The 20000-nt window shown below is 40.5% G+C and overlaps 1 protein-coding gene across 5 annotated transcripts in view; it reads right to left on the bottom strand.

Annotated features, from left to right (window-relative positions):
* Positions 1–270: 270 nt before the first annotated feature.
* Positions 271–20000, bottom strand: part of LOC115223514 (phosphatidylinositol 3-kinase regulatory subunit alpha) — a 209972-nt gene continuing 190242 nt past the window's right edge. For all 5 annotated transcript variants that reach the window (XM_029794138.2, XM_029794139.2, XM_029794140.2 and 2 more), the window contains 12 exons: positions 17435–17569; positions 16001–16202; positions 14968–15086; positions 13547–13616; positions 12283–12375; positions 11035–11215; positions 9541–9666; positions 8712–8830; positions 5963–6139; positions 5061–5126; positions 2293–2454; positions 271–635 (listed from right to left, as the gene is read on the bottom strand). In XM_029794138.2, coding sequence (XP_029649998.1) covers positions 350–635; positions 2293–2454; positions 5061–5126; positions 5963–6139; positions 8712–8830; positions 9541–9666; positions 11035–11215; positions 12283–12375; positions 13547–13616; positions 14968–15086; positions 16001–16202; positions 17435–17569 — 1736 coding nt within the window. In that variant the 3' untranslated portion in view covers positions 271–349. The remainder of the gene's footprint in view (positions 636–2292; positions 2455–5060; positions 5127–5962; positions 6140–8711; positions 8831–9540; positions 9667–11034; positions 11216–12282; positions 12376–13546; positions 13617–14967; positions 15087–16000; positions 16203–17434; positions 17570–20000) is intronic.

Genomic DNA, 20000 nt, shown 5'->3' with positions numbered 1-20000 from the left:
GAGAGAGAGAGAGAAAGTAGGTGGGTGAGTGAGAGAGAGTGGGAGGAAGAGGAGGATTATAACAGAAAAAAAGAAAAGAAAAAGGAAAGGACATTTTCATTTATATTATTTTGGTGGTTGTGGATGTGTTTATCTTTTTCTTGCAGTTTTTTTCTGTCTTTTTTTTTTTATTTGTTGCTTTTCTTTGATTATATATATATATACACACATATATATATATATATATATTTTTTTATATTTCATTGTTTTTCGTTTCCATTTTTCTTTTTCTTTTTTTTTTTTCCAAACTTTCAATTTCAGTTTTATTTTTGTTGTTATTTATAGTTGTTGCTGTTGTTGTTGTTGCCGTTCAGCCATCGTGATCCCATGGTGGACACTGATTGGACGAGAGATTCATGGAGGTCATGCGGGCGTAGAGGGCATCCCCGCCACTCCCACTGACGTCTTCAGCCATTATCCCCGCCTTCAGCGGGAACTTCAACGTCACGTCCAGGTGCTCGTTGTGTTCGGACAGCGACGTCTTCTGGTAGTGTAACACCAACTCCAGTAGCGACGGATGAATAATGTATGGCTCGGCAAAGCCATAGTTGCCGTTTTTCCGCAGGATTTTACAATGGCCTATCACTTTTTCATGTCTGTTTCGTCACCAGAGCAGCAAATTTCACAGGTAGGTACCGCAGTTGGATTGGTTGGAAAAATAAAAAAGAAAAAAAAAAGAAATATATAATAACAATAAAGAATAAACCAGAAAGTAATATTAACCCTTTAGTGTTCGCATTATTCTGCCACAATTAATGCTTCTTCATCCACATTGTTTTGAACTAATCATACATTATCTTGTAGCTATGAGATTTTGATGAGGTAATTGTTAATTTTTAAAACGATATTGTAGGGTTGGTGTGAGAGACCAGATCTCACCAGTTTGAACATAAAACAGGCAGAATACTTTTGGCCGGATATGGCCGGTTTAAATGCTAAAGGGTTAATAAAAATGGTTTAAAATTTTGGCACAAGGGAAGCAATTTTGCAAAAGAGGATGAGCCAATTACATCGACCGCAGTTCTCAACTGCTATTTATTTTATCATTAACCATCTTACAAACAATTCCGAGCACCTTTTCAAACTCCACCTGTCTAACACCCGTGGACATATTTACAAAGTCAGAAAACAGCACAGCTCCCATGACTTTCGGAAACATTTTTTTCATGCTAAGAGTTGCTGAAGCATGGAACAAACTGCCGGCATCAGTTGTTAGTTGTCGGAGCCCTGCATCCGTCAAAACTTCCATGCTTCCTGAGATTCGCCAACGCTACACCTGATTTTCTCCCCTCCATACACATGCAAGCATATATCTGACTCATACACTGTTCACTTTCCAGACATTTGTACATTACTGCATATGTTTATATGCACTTTTGACAAGATGTGGTGCACAGGAGCACTGTATACGAAAAATTTCATCATTATTATTACTAACCCTGAAAGGATGAAAGACAAAGTCAACCTCAGCAGAATTTGAACTCAGAACGTAAAAGACAGATAAAATACTGCTAAGCATTCCACCTGGTGTGCAAGTGATTCCGCCAGCTTGCCACCTGATAATCCTTTCTATTATAGGCACAAGGCCAGAAATTTTGAGGGAGAAGACTTGTCGATTCCATCAACCCCAGAATTCAACTGGTACTGAATTTACCGACTCCAAAAGGATTAAAGGCGAAGTTGACCTTGGTGGAATTTGAACTCAGAACATAGTGACAGGTGAAATACTATTAAGCATTTCATCCACAGTGCTAACGATTCCATCAGCTTGCAGCCTTGATAATAATAAAAATAATAATCTTCTCTATTAGGCGCAGGAGTGGCTGTGTGGTAAGTAGCTTGTTTACCAACCACATGGTTCCGGGTTCAGTCCCACTGCGTGGCACCTTGGGCAAGTGTCTTCTACTAGAGCCTCGGGCCAACCAAAGCCTTGTGAGTGGATTTGGTAGACAGAAACTGAAAGAAGCCCGTCGTATACATGTATATGTATATGTGTATGTGTTTGTCCCCCCAACATCACTTGACAACCGATGCTGGTGTGTTTACGTTCTCCGTTACTTAGCGGTTCGGCAAAATAGACCGATAGAATAAGTACTAGGCTTACAGAGAATAAGTCCTGGTGTCAATTTCCTCAACTAAAGGTGGTGCTCCAGCATGGCCGCAGTCAAATGACTGAAACAAGTAAAAGAGTAAAGAGTTTTACAGGCACAAGAATAAAAGAATTGCTCCCAGGGGGACAATATTCATACTCACACAATAGACAATGCATAAAATTGTCCGTTATTTTTAGGTCGAATCAAGAAAGTCCCGTCGGGTTTGCCCTCAAGCAGTTTTTCAGCCTCATCTCGTTGGCATGGTATAAGCCATAAGCTCTCCTGTCGATGAGTAAGGTCGTCAGAAACTGAACTGTTATCACTGGAAAGAAAGAAAAGGAAAAATGCTACATCATCATCATCATCGTTTAACATCCGCTTTCCATGCTAGCATAGGTTGGACGATTTGACTGAGGTCTGGCGAACCAGACTCCAATCTGATTTGGCAGAGTTTCTACAGCTGGATGCCCTTCCTAACGCCAACCACTCCAAGAGTGTAGTGGTTGCTTTTACGTGCCACCGGCACGAGGGCCAGTTTGGTGGTACTGGCAGTGGCCACGTCCAAATGGTGCTTTTTATGTACCACATGCACAGGAGCCAGTCCAGCAGCACTGGCATCGACCTCGCTTGAATGTTTCACGTGCCACCAGCACAAGTGCCAGTAAGGCGATGCGGTAATGATCAGGTGACGCGAAATATGTAAGAAAAATATTATAATCATAGTTATAGGCACAGGAGTGACTGTGTGGTTAGTAGCTAGCCTACCAACCACATGGTCCCGGGTTCAGTCCCACTGCGTGGCTCTCTCTAATAATGACTATCTACCTGTCTAGCAATCACTCAACAATCGATCGATTGTTCACACACCTTGTCCCTATGAACCCAAACTACATCCCTTGTTTATGCATAACGTTTGCCTTTCTCCCCAATTCTTGCAGCCCAACACAGCTCTGTCATCTCTCTTGCACTTCCACTTATCACTGCTATCTTTTTGATCCCGATATACCTGTGTTTTACCTGTCTAGCAATCACTCAATCGATCGATTATTCACACACCTTGTCCCTATGAACCCAAACTACATCCCTTGTTTATGCATAACGCTTGCCTTACTCCCCAAATTCTTGCAGCCCAACACAGCCCTGTCATCTCTCTTGCACTTCCACTTACCAACTTTATCACTGCTATCCTGTTGATCCCGATATACCTGTGTTTTACCTGTCTAGCAATCACTCAATCGATCGATTGTTCACACACCTTGTCCCTATGAACCCAAACTACATCCCTTGTTTATGCATAACGCTTGCCTTTCTCCCCAAATTCTTGCAGCCCAACACAGCTCTGTCATCTCTCTTGCACTTCCACTTACCAACTTTATCACTGCTATCTTTTTGATCTCGATATACCTGTGTTTTACCAGTCACTGCATTTCCCTTTCCTTCTGCATTCTCAAGAATTCCCTGCTCACATACCCTGTCCAATCTTCTATCACCCCATTTACCTTGAGGGTATGCCCAAACACATTGTTACCATCTCCCTCTCTTTCTCTCTCTGACAAGAGTAGCCATCTAACTCCTCCACAGCAAGACACCTGTTTCTGTCCCTGTTGTGGCAGGGACGCTTATTAAACATAAACCAGGCGCAGGAGTGGCTGTGTGGTAAGTAGCTTGTTTACCAACCACATGGTTCCGGGTTCAGTCCCACTGCGTGGCACCTTGGGCAAGTGTCTTCACCTATAGCCTCGGGCCGACCAAAGCCTTGTGAGTGGATTTGGTAGACGGAAACTGAAAGAAGCCTGTCGTATATATGTATATATATATATATATATATGCGTGTGTGTGTTTGTGTGTCTGTATTTGTCCCCCTAGCATTGCTTGACAACCGATGCTGGTGTGTTTATGTCCCCATTACTTAGTGGTTCGGCAAAAGAGACCGATAAAATAAGTACTGGGCTTACAAAAAGAATAAGTCCCGGGGTCGAGTTGCTCGATTAAAGGCGGTGCTCCAGCATGGCCGCAGTCAAATGACTGAAACAAGTAAAAGATTAAAAAGAGTAATATATAAATGTTTATTGATAACGTCCACTGTATTGGTGCTGGATTTATTAACCTCTTGACATATTAACCTGTATATTTTCGTTCAGAGATGTCTAGTAAATATATATTTCATTGAAAATATACGTCCACAGAATTCTGAGGATATCCATCACTTATTTCTATCCTGAAATACTTCGTTCATAATGTTATTCCCATTTTCCATCATTAACTATCAGTAACTATCATTTCTATCAGTAACTTCGTAATCTCCCTATATATAAAGCTGAAGTTGTCTGTGTGTGTCAGGTTTGGTAGCCATCAACTAACACTATCTCCTCCAAGACCCTGCGGCGCAAGTTGACCAAAATTGAGTGTATGATAGAAGAAGGCTTGCTCTTCCTTCCGTAGAAGATAAAATTCAAATCGGACCATGTTAACACCAAAAATTATTTACATCAAAAAGGTGCTTTTTTTCTATGAAAATCCCTATTTTTTACGATTTTTTTACTGCTGTGTCGCCATTTTTCGGTGTATTTCAACCAGAAAAATGTTCACTTAAAGAGAATAACAAGCTACATAATGCAAAATATTTACTTTTCAAAAATTCTAATTCTAAAGGGTCAAAACAAACCCGAGCAACGCCGGGCGATAATGCTAGTAAATCATAAACTGAATGAAAATAATTTGTGTATTTGTTCTTCCTTATATACAGATTCAAAATGAATAATAAAAAATTATATTTTTTGCAAGGAAATTGAAAAAAAAAACTTGTATGTTAAGAGGTTAATATCAATATTTGAGATATGTAAATTTGTGTGTGTGTTCATAAGACAAAGCAAAAGAGTCCGTTATATAAAAGATGGGAAGAAAGAAAATAAAATGTGGTTGACTTACTTTTCTTTACGTCCTTCTAATTGGTTATCTAAGAAGTCTTGGCTCATACCATTCTGAAGTAATAATCTGTAATGATAAAGGTAGAAATGAGTGAGACGGTGAGAGGAAGAGGAAGTGGTAAAGTAAGATAGGGAAAGAGCAAAAGAAAAGAGAAAGCCAGAAAGAGAGTGGAAGAAGAGAGTGAGAGAAGGAGAGAGAGAGGGCTACAAAGAGAAAAAAGAAATAGAAAGAGTGGGACAGTGGAAAAGATGAGAGAAGATATGAGTGAGAGAGAGAATGAAAGAATGTGGAGAGTAAAAAAGAAGAGATAATGTGCTTTACACAACCATTTATGTGAATTATAATTATTTACTTGTGAATTGTCCCTATATATATATATATATATATATATATATACACACACACACACACACACACACATACATACATACATATACACAGTAATCACTTGCCATATCGTGGTTTATCATTTAAGCTCACGTTGATTCGTCTGTGGTGTCGTTTTGTATTTATATTAAAATTAATATATGCAAATTATAAAAATAAAAAAATATACACTACAGTACTGTTTCTACTTTGTGGATTTTCACGTATCATAGGGGAGTAGGGGCGGGGTGGAACATACCCACGATGGTCAAGGGATTACTGTATGTATATGCGTGTGTGCGTGCGTGTGTGTGTATATATATATATAGGGGGAGAATTCACAAAAAAACAAAAGACAAAGACAGGTGGTGTAGACAACAAAGAGATGTATTAGTATAACGCTCAGGAAGTAAAAAAGTGTTTAACGTTTCGAGCCTCTGCTCTTCCACAGAAAGGAACACAAAATTAAACCAGGGAGAGAAAACAAAGAATGTGTAGTGGCTAGCGATAACAACACCAACAGCAGCAGCACTTACTTTTTACTCATCTCCCTAGTCCTACACAGCCGTTTTAGTTCTGGTTTTAAACTGTTCATCTCACTGATGTAGGACCTGTTGCGCTGCGTCTGTTGCTGGATGTCGATGGTCAGCTGCAACCGGTTTTCCGTTATACTGCTGAGTCGGCGTTTCAGTAACTCAAAGTTCTCATGCAACCTAAAAGAAGAAAAAGTAAAGGTGTGAGATTAGAAAAAAAATGCTGGGATGGAGGATCATCATCATTTTTAATGTCTACTACTGCAGCCATGCTGGGGCACCACGCTGAATGGCTTTTGGTTGAACAAATTGATCCCATTACTTATTTCTGAAGTGTGACACATTCTATCAGTCTCCTTTGCCGAACTGTTAAGTTGCAGGGATGTAAACAAAGCAACACCAGTTGTCAAGCAATGGTGGGGAACAAACACAGACATGCACACATGCATGTGTGTGCATATGCGTATATATATATATGATAGACCTCTTTCAGTTTCCATCTACCAAATCCACTCAAAAGGCTTTGATTGGCTCAAGGACATAGTAAAAGATACTTGCCCAAGATGCTATGCAGTGGGACTGAACCCAGAACCATGTGGTTGGGAAGCAAGCATCCTACCACAAAGCCACACCTGCGCCTACTCACACAGCTACACTGGCATTTAACAAAGAGTAGAAAAGCTGAGCTGCACAGTCCGTGGTACCGAGTGACAGCAAAGTACACATGACTGGGATATAAGATATACAAACAGCTCAACACGAGCCAACTTTAAACCAAGAACCAACCCTTCATGTAACGACCCGAAGCCCAGTTAACTCTGCGACAAGGAGAGAAAAGGCGGCGAGCTGGCAGAATCGTTAGCACGCCGGGCGAAATACTTAGAAGTATTTCGTCTACCGTTACGTTCTGAGTTCAAATTCTGCCGAGGTCGACTTTGCCTTTCATCCTTTCGGGGGTTCGATTAAATAAGTACCAGTTATGCACTGGGGTCGATGTAATCGACTTAATCCGTTTGTCTGTCCTTGTTTGTCCCCTCTAAGTTTAGCTCCTTGTGGGTAATAAAGAAATAAGGAGAGAAAATGGGTAGAGAATGGGTGAGAAGAGAAGGGTGAGAAGAGAAGGGTGAGAAGAGAAGGGTGAGAAGAGAAGGGTGAGAAGAGAAGGGTGAGAAGAGAAGGGTGAGAAGAGAAGGGTGAGAAGAGAAGGGTGAGAAGAGAAGGGTGAGAAGAGAAGGGTGAGAAGAGAGGGTGAGAAGAGAAGGGTGAGAAGAGAAGGGTGAGAAGAGAAGGGTGAGAAGAGAAGGGTGAGAAGAGAAGGGTGAGAAGAGAAGGGTGAAGAGAAGGGTGAGAAGAAGGGTGAGAAGAGAAGGGTGAGAAGAGAAGGGTGAGAAGAGAAGGGTGAGAAGAGAAGGGTGAGAAGAGAAGGGTGAGAAGAGAGGGGTGAGAGAGAAGGGGTGAGAAGAGAAGGGTGAGAAGAGAAGGGTGAGAAGAGAAGGGTGAGAAGAGAAGGGTGAGAAGAGAAGGGTGAGAAGAGAAGGGTGAGAAGAGAAGGGGTGAGAGAGAAGGGTGAGAAGAGAAGGGTGAGAAGAGAAGGGTGAGAAGAGAAGGTGAGAAGAGAAGGGTGAGAAGAGAAGGGTGAGAAGAGAAGGGTGAGAAGAGAAGGGTGAGAAGAGAAGGGTGAGAAGAGAAGGGTGAGAAGAGAAGGGTGAGAAGAGAAGGGTGAGAAGAGAAGGGTGAGAAGAGAAGGGTGAGAAGAGAAGGGTGAGAAGAGAGGGTGAGAAGAGAAGGGTGAGAAGAGAAGGGTGAGAAGAGAAGGGTGAGAAGAGAAGGGGGGAGAAGAGAAGGGTGAGAAGAGAAGGGTGAGAAGAGAAGGGTGAGAAGAGAAGGGTGAGAAGAGAAGGGTGAGAAGAGAAGGGTGAGAAGAGAAGGGTGAGAAGAGAAGGGTGAGAAGAGAAGGGTGAGAAGAGAAGGGTGAGAAGAGAGGTGAGAAGAGAAGGGTGAGAAGAGAAGGGGTGAGAAGAGAAGGGTGAGAAGAGAAGGTGAGAAGAGAAGGGTGAGAAGAGAAGGGTGAGAAGAGAAGGGTGAGAAGAGAAGGGGAGAAGAGAAGGGTGAGAAGAGAAGGGGAGAAGAGAAGGGTGAGAAGAGAAGGGTGAGAAGAAGAGAAGGGTGAGAAGAGAGAGAAGGGTGAGAAGAGAAGGGTGAGAAGGAAGGGTGAGAAGAGAAGGGTGAGAAGAGAGAAGGGTGAGAAGAAGGGTGAGAAGAAGGGTGAGAAGAAGGGTGAGAAGAGAGAGAAGGGGTGAGAGAAAGGGTGAGAAGAGAAGGTGAGAAGAGAAGAAGAGAAGGGGTGAGAGAGAGGGTGAGAAGAGAAGGGTGAGAAGAGAAGGGTGAGAAGAGAAGGGTGAGAAGAAGAAGGGTGAGAAGAGAAGGGTGAGAAGAGAAGGGTGAGAAGAGAAGGTGAGAAGAGAAGGGTGAGAAGAGAAGGGTGAGAAGAGAAGGGTGAGAAGAGAAGGGTGAGAAGAGAAGGGTGAGAAGAGAAGGGTGAGAAGAGAAGGGTGAGAAGAGAAGGGTGAGAAGAGAAGGGTGAGAAGAGAAGGGTGAGAAGAGAAGGGTGAGAAGAGAAGGGTGAGAAGAGAAGGGTGAAGAGAAGGGTGAGAAGAGAAGGGTGAGAAGAGAAGGGTGAGAAGAGAAGGGTGAGAAGAGAAGGGTGAGAAGAGAAGGGTGAGAAGAGAAGGGTGAGAAGAGAAGGGCTTACTTTTGTGCCTCATGTGCTTGGGCATCTTTGTGATGCCGCTCATGCAGTTTTATCTGTTCTTCAAACACTGATAATGTTTCTCGGAATGCATCAAGTGCCTGACTTTTGAGCTGTAACTCCTGCAAAAGACACACAAGGAATTTCATCATCAACACTGTTCATTCAAGTATGGGTAGGATGAATATGTTATGGCATTCTTTGGGGATTTAAAAAAAATTTTTGCCATTTTTTTTTTTACAGCCAAACCGGAAACCCTACCAAATGCTAACTCTTACCTGTTTTCCAAGCAAGAAATCCTTTATTGGATTTGTTGCAAGTAGCCATTTTAAAATAAGGCGCCAATATGTGGTAGCTGGCAATATGACGTAATGTCGTATTGCCGAAAAAATATTATTGTCGTTTTTCCATTGGTTAATATAACTGCTCATATAGAGATTCTAAAAGTTTCGTAAAGAATATTTGTATGTGATTTCAATTCTTTAAAGTCAAGTTGAGCAGTTATAAAAACCCTGGATTTTGGGAAAAACTTTAGTGTTTGTTGGATATAACTAAACTCCACGACACTCACTCCTTTGAGACATTGGTGATTTTCTGATTTTTTCGGTTTGGCTGTCAATTCTCTAAAATTCAAAATTTATTAAAAAATTTTTTTAATTTGATACATTAATGTAGTTTTCCAAGCTCAATCTTAACAGGTATTTCACTTTCTTCAGAAAAAAAAAAAAAAAATGGATGAGGTTAAGGTTTGATAATTTTCACCCAGCCAAAAGACAGGATTTGGAAGCCGGAGATTGGGAAGGTTATGTTGAGTTTCGATCAAAGTTCTTACCTGTGACGTTTTGGAATGGTTTTCATAGAGACGATCGAAGGAGTTGGCCTTCTCTTGGTATTCCTTGTTGATCTTTAGTAATTTCTCCAACTCATCTTTCTGGGCGTCGGCACCAATTGTTATATACTGAATTTGGTAAATAGCAGCGATGGCACCAACGGGAATGGACAAAGGAGCAGGGGAGGGAAGAGAAGAGAAGAAAAAAGAAAAAAAGCCAAACGTTAGAACTTTCTTTTTATCAAGGAGGTTTATGTCACTTTATTGGTTCTTTCTTTCACTTGTTTCAATCACTGAACTGAGGCCATGCTGGAGCACTGCCTTGAATAGTCAGATAAATCAACCCCTGCAGTACTTTTATGTTCATACATTTTAAGCCTGGTACTTATTTGCACCCGAGTTGATGTAATCGACCAGCCTCCACCCCACAAACTTCAGGCCTTGTACCCATAGTAGAAAGGATTATCATCATCATCATTATTATCATCAAGTTAAATACCAGTGAAGTACTGGGGTCGATGTTATCGACTAGTCCCCTCCCCTAAAATTTCAGGCCTTGTGCCTTTAGTAGAAAGGATCATCATTATTATTATTATTATTATTATTGAGTGAGAGAGCAGTGCATGCCATCAAAGTGACACTGGGGTAAAATATACAAAGCCCAGTATACCCATCATGACTACTCGTCTGATAAGGGTACACTAGGCACATGCATCACAACCATATGTGCACGACGTGGTGATCTCATATCAAGATAAACAGCGCATGACCTTGCAGGTGGGGCCCAGTTACAATTTTCTTCTGGTCGAGTAGCCCATCCTGCTCAAAAGGTCCCTGAATTAGGATTGTTTAAGGATGTTGAACGAACCACCCATGTTTCCGAAGGTGAATTATCCAAACCTCTAAGAATTTCTTTCAACACACGGCTATGATGCTCCCCAACTATTTCTGCTCGTGATCAGAGATGCACATATCGTCAGCCACTAAGGGACATACTCAACTGGTTAAGGTCAAACAACTGACAAGCAAATCTGTGGAGCAGAATATTTGCTGTAGCCCATCTTTTATACCAAGACAAAACAATGTACATGATAACACTTCCAATCAGTTAAGATCAGAAGCCATGAGAGCCACTGCCTGGTACTGCATCAGGGCATTTATTATTATTATTATTATTATACCTAATTTTATGTATTGTTAATATTCCATAGAAGAGGTAAATGATAAGCTGAAGGATACATTGAAAGAGGTATTTATATTTACTGACACAAATTTTTCCTTTCCTGAAGTGTGTATACATGTTTTGGTGGACTCTGTAATTTATATAGTACGTTGGATAAAACCCTCAAACACAACAAAAACAAACAGAAGACTAAACAAAAATTTAAAAAAAAGAGTGGAATAAAAAGTGAAGAGGAAGTGTGACAGATTCACCAAAACTCTCACACTTTACGAGATGGAGAGAGAAAGAAGTGTTTGCATTTTTTTAATACGTACCGGACCTGGTTTACAGACGGGGTGTTCCAGCTGAGTATCAAGAGCTCGGTTATAGATGGCCAGAGAATTGTAGCGGTAATGTTCAATGAGTTCGACCACCGAATCAAAAGTTAACGGTTCAACAAATCCGTATTTGTTGTTTTTGTGGTAAATTTTTATTAATTTATTGCTGCCGCCTTTCCTGAAAATTCCAAAATTATTTCAGTTTTATAGATTTTGTTTTTAAACAATTAGGATTTTATCATTCAAATTTCACGAAAATAGTTTTCTTGGTATTTTTATAAATTATTTGGTTTGCAAGATTATTGATGTGAATTTGTGTTTTGAAACAGATTTTGTTGCTCTTTGGGCAGGTCAGTATGCCAATATAAGCACATGCACTGGTTCCATTTCACTATTATTATAATTGAGTGAGAGCAGTGCATGCCATAAAAGTGACACTGAGGCATAAATATATGAACACAATTTTGGTATAAAAGATGGGCTACTTCCAAATCCACTCACAAGGCTTTGGTCAGCCCAAGGTTATAGTAGAAGACACTTGGCCAAGGTGTCATGTAGTGGGACTGAACCCAGAACCATAAGGTTGGGAAGCAAGCTTCTTACTACACAGCCACACCCACACCTATTTTCTTTCTTTCTTCCACTTTTTTTCTTTTGGTTTTCTTGTAATTTAAAACACTGCAGTATCCATGTTTAATTACATTCCTCTAGTTTCAGGATTCAAATCCAACCAGCGTCACTGTTTATAGAACCCCTATAGGATTCAATAACAGAATAAAACAACAGGAGAAAATTTTACGTCCATTTTTTCCCTGCCTGCATGAGTTAGATGGAATTCAATGAGGTAGATTTGCCATGGCCAGACATCAATTCAATCAATTATAAAAAAATTCAGAAACTTGGGACAAATTTAATAAATGATCAACACTTTAGCATTTAAACTGGCCACATCCGGCCCAAATAATTTACTTGTTTACAATCAAACTAGCCTGATCCAACCTCTCACACTCAACATACAATGTCATTCTAAAAATAACAATCACATCACTGTTGTAAGATAATATATGATTAATTTAAAACAAGATGAATAAATAAGGTTTACGCTTGAAGGAATGGTCTGAAGGGTAAAGGGTTACACATTTACTGCCGTTGTCTTTTTCTCTGCAACCAGACTGCAAAAGCGAGATAGGGAGGGATTGAGGGGGGAAAGAGACAGGGGTAGAAGAATGAGAGGGGCTTGCTTACCTGAGTGTTAGAGTGTAGTCACCATGCGTAGAGGCATCCCGAACCAAAAAGGTTCCATCTGACGTGTCCTTCAGCTTATCATTTACCTCTTCTCTGGAATATTAACAACACATAAAATTAGGTATAAGAAAAAAAAAAAAATAATAATAATAATAATGACATTAATAATAATAATAATCAGCCTTTCTACTAAAGGCACAAGGCCTGAAATTTTGGGGGAAGGGGACTAGTCGATAACATTGCCCCCAGTGCTTCACTGGTACTTAATTTATCAATTCTGAAAGCATGAAAATTAAATTTGACCCCAGCAGAATTTGAGTTCAGAATGTTAAAGGACGAAATGAAATTTAAGCATTTTGCCTTTCATGCTAATGGTTCTGCCAGCTCGCAGCCTTAATAGTAATAATCCTAATAATAATGGTTTCCAAATTTTGCACAAGGCCAGCAAGTTCGGGGGGGGGGGGGTTAAATTGATTGCATTTATCTCAGTGCTCAACTGATGCTTATTTTATCGACCCCGAAAGGAATAAAAGTAAAGTTGACCTCTGCGAAATAATAATAATAATTATCTCAAATTTTGACACAAGGGTAACAGTTTCAGGTGAAGGGTTAAACCAATTACAATGACCCCAGTGCTCAACTGGTACTTATTTTATCAACCCCCAAAAGAATGAAAGGCGAAGTTGACCTCAGTAGAATTTAAACCCAGAACATACAGACAGACGAAGCATTTCGTCTGGTGGGCTTAACATTTCTACCAGTTTGCTGACATAATAATAAAATTATCTACAATAGGCACAAGGCCTGAAATTTTGGGGGAGAAGGACAGTTACATTGACCTCAGTACACGACTGGTAACTAATTCACGACCCCAAAAAAGATTGAAGGGCAAAAATCGAGCTCGGTGGAATTTGAACCCAGAACATAAAGAAGGACAAAATACCTATTTATTTAGTACCCACAAGGGGCTAAACACAGAGGGGACAAACAAGGACAGACATAGGTATTAAGTCGATTACATCGACCCCAGTGTGTAACTGGTACTTAAAAGTCGACCTCGGCGGAATTTGAACACAGAACGTAGTGGCAGACAAAATACGGCTACGCATTTCGCCTGGCGTGCTAACGTTTCTGCCACCTTGCAGCCATAATAACACTAATAATATAGATTAGATCTGAACAAAAAGCAAAGAGAGGGGAGGTGCGTGTGTGTGTGCGTGAGAGAAAGAGAGAAAAAAGGGAGAGGAGGAAGGGAGACACAAACCTTGATAACTCGCCCCAGTACCACTCAGCGTCCTTCAGTTCATATTTGGCTGGAGTAGTTGGTGCATCATCTACAATGGAAGATAGGATTGAGGATTAGGGCAGCGTGTACAGGGGGTGGTGGTGGTCGCGGTGGTAACTAGTCTAGAAGTAAACCCTGTGCGGGTATGGACATACAGGGGTATAGTGGGTGATAAAGTGGCATGGCAAAGTGGATGTTGCAACAATGAAGAAAAAGAAGTGTGTGTGTGTGTGCATCACCATAATTTAACATCAGTTCTCCTAGCTGGCAGTTGAGGCGCGTGGCTTAGTGGTTAGGGTGTCAGCACCATGATCGTAAGATTGTGATTTCGATTCCTGGACCGGGCGACGTGTTGTGTTCTTGAGCAAAACACTTCATTCTACATTGCTCCAGTCCACTCAGCTGGCAAAAATGAGTAACGCTGCGATGGGCTGGCGTCCCGTCCAGCTGGGGAACATATACGCCTTAGAAACCGGGCCCATGAGTCTGACTAGGCTTTAAAAGGGGCGCATTTATTTTTTTTTCTCTCCTAGCTGGCATAGGTTGGATGCTTTGACAGGAGCCAACCAGCAGAAGAGGCTGCCCAGGTTCCATGCCAGTCTTAGCATGGTTTCTACAGCTGGATGCCCTTCCTAATGCAAACCCCTTCATAGAGTGTACCGGGTGCTCTTACACAACATAGGTATGGGTGCTTTTACACGAAACTGGTATGGGTGCTTTTTATGTGACGCCAGTACCCAGAACCCTGCAAAATTAGGATCGCTGAGATGAAGAGGGATGCAGGGGACATGCCTGCATGCAAGGACAACCACGATTTCACTTAGCTTGTATACACCTATATATTTATATGCATGTATATAAATGTATGTATATTTATGTATGTGCGTATGGATAGCTGCATATTTATACGTGTGTGTGTGTGTGTATACATATATACATTCATACATTCCTGTGTATGTATATATACCTATGTACTTGTGTGTGTATGAGCATATATATATATATATATTTACATATATATATATATGTATGTATGCCTATATATATGTATGTATGCATATATATATATATGCGTGTGTGTGTGTGTGTGTATGCAAGTATGCAGATACACACACACACACACACACACACACACAAACAAACACACATACACTCACATACCTGTGTGTGTGTATCTTTCAAAAGGAAGAAATATGACACACAAGATAATTTAGCCCTAGATTGTCTGAATAAAAGAGAGGATGATCAAGGCTGGAATATCATTAATCATTAGTCTGCTCAATCAGAGCTGACCAAAACAACAACAGCAGCAAAAACAGGTGGAATGGTAATAATATTAATAATAATAATAATAATAATGATGATAATAATAATGATAATAATAGTGACAAACAACTTACTGGGTCGCTTGGGTATAGGGGGTGGATTATGAACATTTGGTTTTTCCACACCCCAATCCCCATAAGAAAGCAAGTTCTCAACCAGCTCAATGTGTAACTTTGTATTCTCCACAATTTCTCTGTACGAAACGGAAGAAAGAAAATCAAATAATTAAAATAGTAAAGAAAAAACAACAACAACAACAAAAAAACAAACAAACATACATGCTATTAACAAGGTGCATGGCTAGGTGGTTAGAGCATCAAGCTTGCAATCACAAGATAGTGAGTTTGATTCCCAGACCAATTCAGTATGATACACTGATTGCCATTCTAAACTAATATTGCTTCTGTCACACATAATGAATACTTTCCTTCGTTGAACACTAAACTCTGCTTGCGAAGACCTGTTGAGGCAAGTGAAATGGAAATCAAATTCAATAACTGGCATCCGTGCTAGTGGAGTGCTAAGAATACCACCTGAGCCTGATCGGTGCCAGTGGTACGTAAAAAACACCATTTGAGCGTGATCGTTACCTGCATTGCCTTACTGGCACTTGTGCTGGTAGCATGTGTAAAACATTCAAGCAAGGTCGTTGTCAGTGCCGCTGGACTGGCTCCTGTGCAGGTGGCACGTAAAAAACACCATCTGAGCATGGCCGTTGCCGGTACTGCCTGACTGGCCCTCATGCCGGTGGCATGTAAGAGCACCTACTACGCTCTCAGAGTGGTTGAGTGTTAGGAAGGGCATCCAGCTGTAGAAATTCTGCCAGATCAGAATGGAGTCTGGTGTAGCCATCTGGTTCGCCAGACATCAGTCATATCATCCAACCCATGCTAGCATGGAAAGCGGACGTTAAACGATGATGATGATGATATATATCATCATCGTTTTGTGTGTTTTCCAGACTTCTTACTCAGTATAGTAGAAGATAACAGCCAATTGTTCATACAGGGTCCAAAAGGGGACTTCTTAACCACATGGGCCTCACACTTAAACACACACACACACACACACACAAAACAAAATTAAAGGTCGAGTGACCCAACTTACACAATTCGCTCCCAAGGGGGCCGCAGAAGGATGTGACAGAACACTTTCGACAACTTCTCTATGTCGTCTCGCACGCCAGATTCGTACTGCATCTGCCAGAGACGACAGAAGTGTTTCATGAAGAAGTGCAACGTGGACGCATGGGCCGAGGGTAAGGATGTCACCAAGGTCATGAGGTCTCTCTCGTTTGTGGAACCGACCACTGAAAATTAAAGAAAGGACAAATAAATTTAAGGGACATCAAAAGACAAGATGGCAAAATATCAATAATGATACTGAGGACTGGCAATATCACTGAATTATAAGTGAAAATCAATGAATTAGAATAAGTTATTAGATTAGAAGATAATTCAAAATAAATTAAGAATTTCCCTGTTGTTAGAAAAGTAAAGTCAGTGGTCAAAGTTAGAATCTTAAAGAAAAAGGGAAATAATTAGGAGACATAAAAAGATGGCAAAATATCAATAATGATAAAAATAATGGTTTCCAATTTCGACACAAGGCCAGCAACTTTAGGGAAGAGCTCAGTCGATTACAATGGCCCCAGTGCTCAACTAGTAAACAATTTTATCGATCCTGAAAGAATGAAAGGTGAAGTTAACCCCGGCAGCATTTGAGGTAACAAAGAGATGGAAGAAATGCTACTAAGTTTTTTGTGCAATGCGCTAAAGGGTTCTGCAAATAATAATCCTTTCTACTGGAGGTGCAAGGCCTGAAATTTCTGGGGAAGGAACTGGTTGATTACACTGACCTCAGTGTTTCACTGGTACTTAATTTATCGACCCCAAAAAGACGAAAGGCAAAGTCGACCTCGGCAGAATTTGAACTCAGAATGTAAAGACAGATGAAATGCTGTGAAGCATTTTGCCAGGCATGCTAACGATTCTGCCTGTTCACCACCTTAATAAACCTTTCTACTGAAAGACACAGGCCTGAGATATGGGGGAGGGGGATAGTCAATTACATCGAACCCAGTGTTTCACTGGGACTTAATTTATCCACCCCAAATGGATGAAAGGTAAAGTCAACTTCAGTGAAATTTGAACTTAGAATGTAAAGACAGATGAAATGCCATTGAGCAGCTTGCCTGGCATGCTAACAATTCTGCTGGCCCTCCACCCTAATAATAATAATCACCATCATCATAATAATAATCATCATCATTGTCGTTTAACATCCGCTTTCCAGGCTAGCATGGGTTGGACGATATGTCTGAAGACTGGCAAACAAGATGGCTGCACCAGGCTCCAATCTTGATCTGGCAGAGTTTCTACAATGAAAGGCAAAGCTGACCTGTGTTGAAGTTTGAACTCAGAACATAATGAGTCGGAAGAAAGATTGCAAAGCATTTTGTCTGAGAAATGCTGACAATTCTGTCGACAATAAGAAAGCAATTGAGCAAAAAAAAGAATGAAAGAATGACAGAACACTTACTAGCTGCTTTGATGAAGTCGGCATAATTTTCAACAGGAATTACAGGGTTGGGCAGTTCTCGAAGGTATTTCTTGAGCACACCAGCTATCGAATGGATGTTGAAGCTACTGATATCTATTAATAGCGGGTCAGATGCTGTGAAGAACAAAAAATGAAAAAAACAGAAGATATTAAAAAAAAAACATAGGCGCAGGAGTGGCTGTGTGGTAAGTAGCTTGCTTACCAAACACATGGTTCCGGGTTCAGTCCCACTGTGTGGCACCTTGGGCAAGTGTCTTCTACTATAGCCCCGGGCCGACCAAAGCCTTGTGAGTGGATTTGGTAGATGGAAACTGAAAGAAGCCCGTCGTATATATGTGTGTATATATATATATATATTATATATATATATATATTATATATATATATATATATATATAAATATAAATATATATATATATATATATATATATGTGTGTGTGTGTGTATGTGTTTGTGTGTCTGTGTTTGTCCCCCTAGCATTGCTTGACAACCGATGCTGGTGTGTTTACGTCCCCGTAACTTAGCAGTTCAGCAAAAGAGACCCACAGAATAAGTACTGGGCTTACAAAGAATAAGTCCCAGGGTCGATTTGCTCGACTAAAGGCGGTGCTCCAGCATGGCCGCAGTCAAATGACTGAAACAAGTAAAAGAGTAAAAGAGTAAAGAGTATATAAATCAAAAGAAGTGAAATGAATCAGACACAATCGTGTCGTTCTGCCAAATGATTTCCTGCATTCGTTATCCATGCTTAGCATCATTGATTATTCATTCATTAATTTCCTTTGACTCCATGTGGAGTGTAAAGGTGTCAACAAGATGCCGTCATCGGGAATATGTGATGAGCTTAAGGTTAGAAGCCCTGCACAATCAATTTTCTGCATTGTTATAGAAATATTGGATCTTTTCGGTTTGAACGGCAGTTTTTTCTAGCGGTGTCATATGAAATTGTCACCCATAATTATGACCCTAGTATCGATCTATTGCATTTCAATCTGTTTTAGGGTTAGGGGTGGGGGAAGGGTATCTTTTTTTTCTTCACAAATGTAAATAAATCCAAACTGTTTCTTAAATGAGGGACATATTCATACAGCACAGAATGTTTTCACCTCAATAGACGTCAGTGATTGGTTGAAATTGCAGAAATTGAAGAAAAAAAAAACAACAAATGTCTTATAAACTATAGAATTTTCTCAATAAAGCCAAGAGAAAAAGATGTTTTATAAACACATTCTACCAGTATACGAAGTTTAAAATTTTTTAGTTACCTAGAAATTATGTTTAAAACTGCCTTTCAAACCGAAAAGATCTGAAATATTAACAAAAGACGCGCTAATATAGTATAGGGAGAATTTAAGGTGTGAATAAAGGCCCTGATTTTTTGCAAGGGAATGCCCTTTTTATTCTTATCTACTTAAAACAAATCATTCACATGTAAAAGACATGAAGTGAAGAGTAAAACAGAAAGTGGGAGGGGTACAAGGGTTTAGGAAGAGACAGAGAGGGGGTGGATTTTTCCATACATGATCAGCTATACCCGATTTATCAATATCTCCTAGTGTCACAGCTTTGCGATGTTCCTCTGCCCTTATTTTGTGGAGGCAGCATGTTTCGCCTTTGTATGACCCACAAATATCCATCAAATGTAAATAATGTACATAATTCCTCATCTCTTGAGCATAGAACTGTATTAGAGTGGGGAGGGGGGTTGAAAGAGTGTGAAAGAAAGGGAACACAAGGGGAGGAGAGAGAGAGAGAGGATAAAAACAGAAACAGTTCAGTTTTTTTTTTTGTGTGTGTGTGATTTGTCGTTTGCGCAGCAAGCAAACTGGGGAAAGCGGAGTTATGTCCCTTGTACTAAAATAACCACGTTTCTATGGGCGTCTTAACTTTGTCGTGTCATAGTAATTTCTTGATTTATATTTACAAAACCTTCGCCTGTCCTGTACACCACATTATACACAGCACATATTTCCCTGGCGTCCATACAACATATATAATACACATTCCGAATATATTTTTAACTACCAGAATGCCTTGGGACTTATAAAGGAAGGCTTTATATTAATCAGAACAGTGAAACAAGGGCTGACTAAAAACCCTGAAAACAAGCACAGACGTTTAGGACAAACTTAGGAAAATGCTTTAGAGAGGCAAAGGGTTAAGCCATCTTCAATGTTATTCATCATCATCCTCTCGTGTCCGTTTTCCATACTGGCAGGAGTTGGACGGTTTAACTGCACCAGGTTCCAGTCTGATTTGGCTCGGTTTCCATGGCTGGATACTCTTCCTAATGCCAACCACTTTACAGTGTGTGCCGGGTGCTTTAAACGTGCCACTGGCATGAGCGCTTTTACGTGGCACTGGCAAAAGTTCCTTCTATGTGGCACCAGCACTGGACTCTTGAAGGCCAATACTCTGACCGTAACACATCTGTTGTGGAATACAGATCTTCCTGGAAGGAGCAAGATACCAAGTACCTAGGTCCTTCATCATCTCATCTGAAAATTTCAGGGTCCTGATGTCCTCCTTCAATACTTCATCCCAC

This window comes from Octopus sinensis, linkage group LG23 (assembly GCF_006345805.1).
Source record: "Octopus sinensis linkage group LG23, ASM634580v1, whole genome shotgun sequence".
NCBI classification, from domain to species: Eukaryota; Metazoa; Mollusca; class Cephalopoda; order Octopoda; family Octopodidae; genus Octopus; species Octopus sinensis.
Note: the sequence above shows the minus strand (reverse complement) of the source record. Positions and strands in the feature narration are given on the sequence as shown.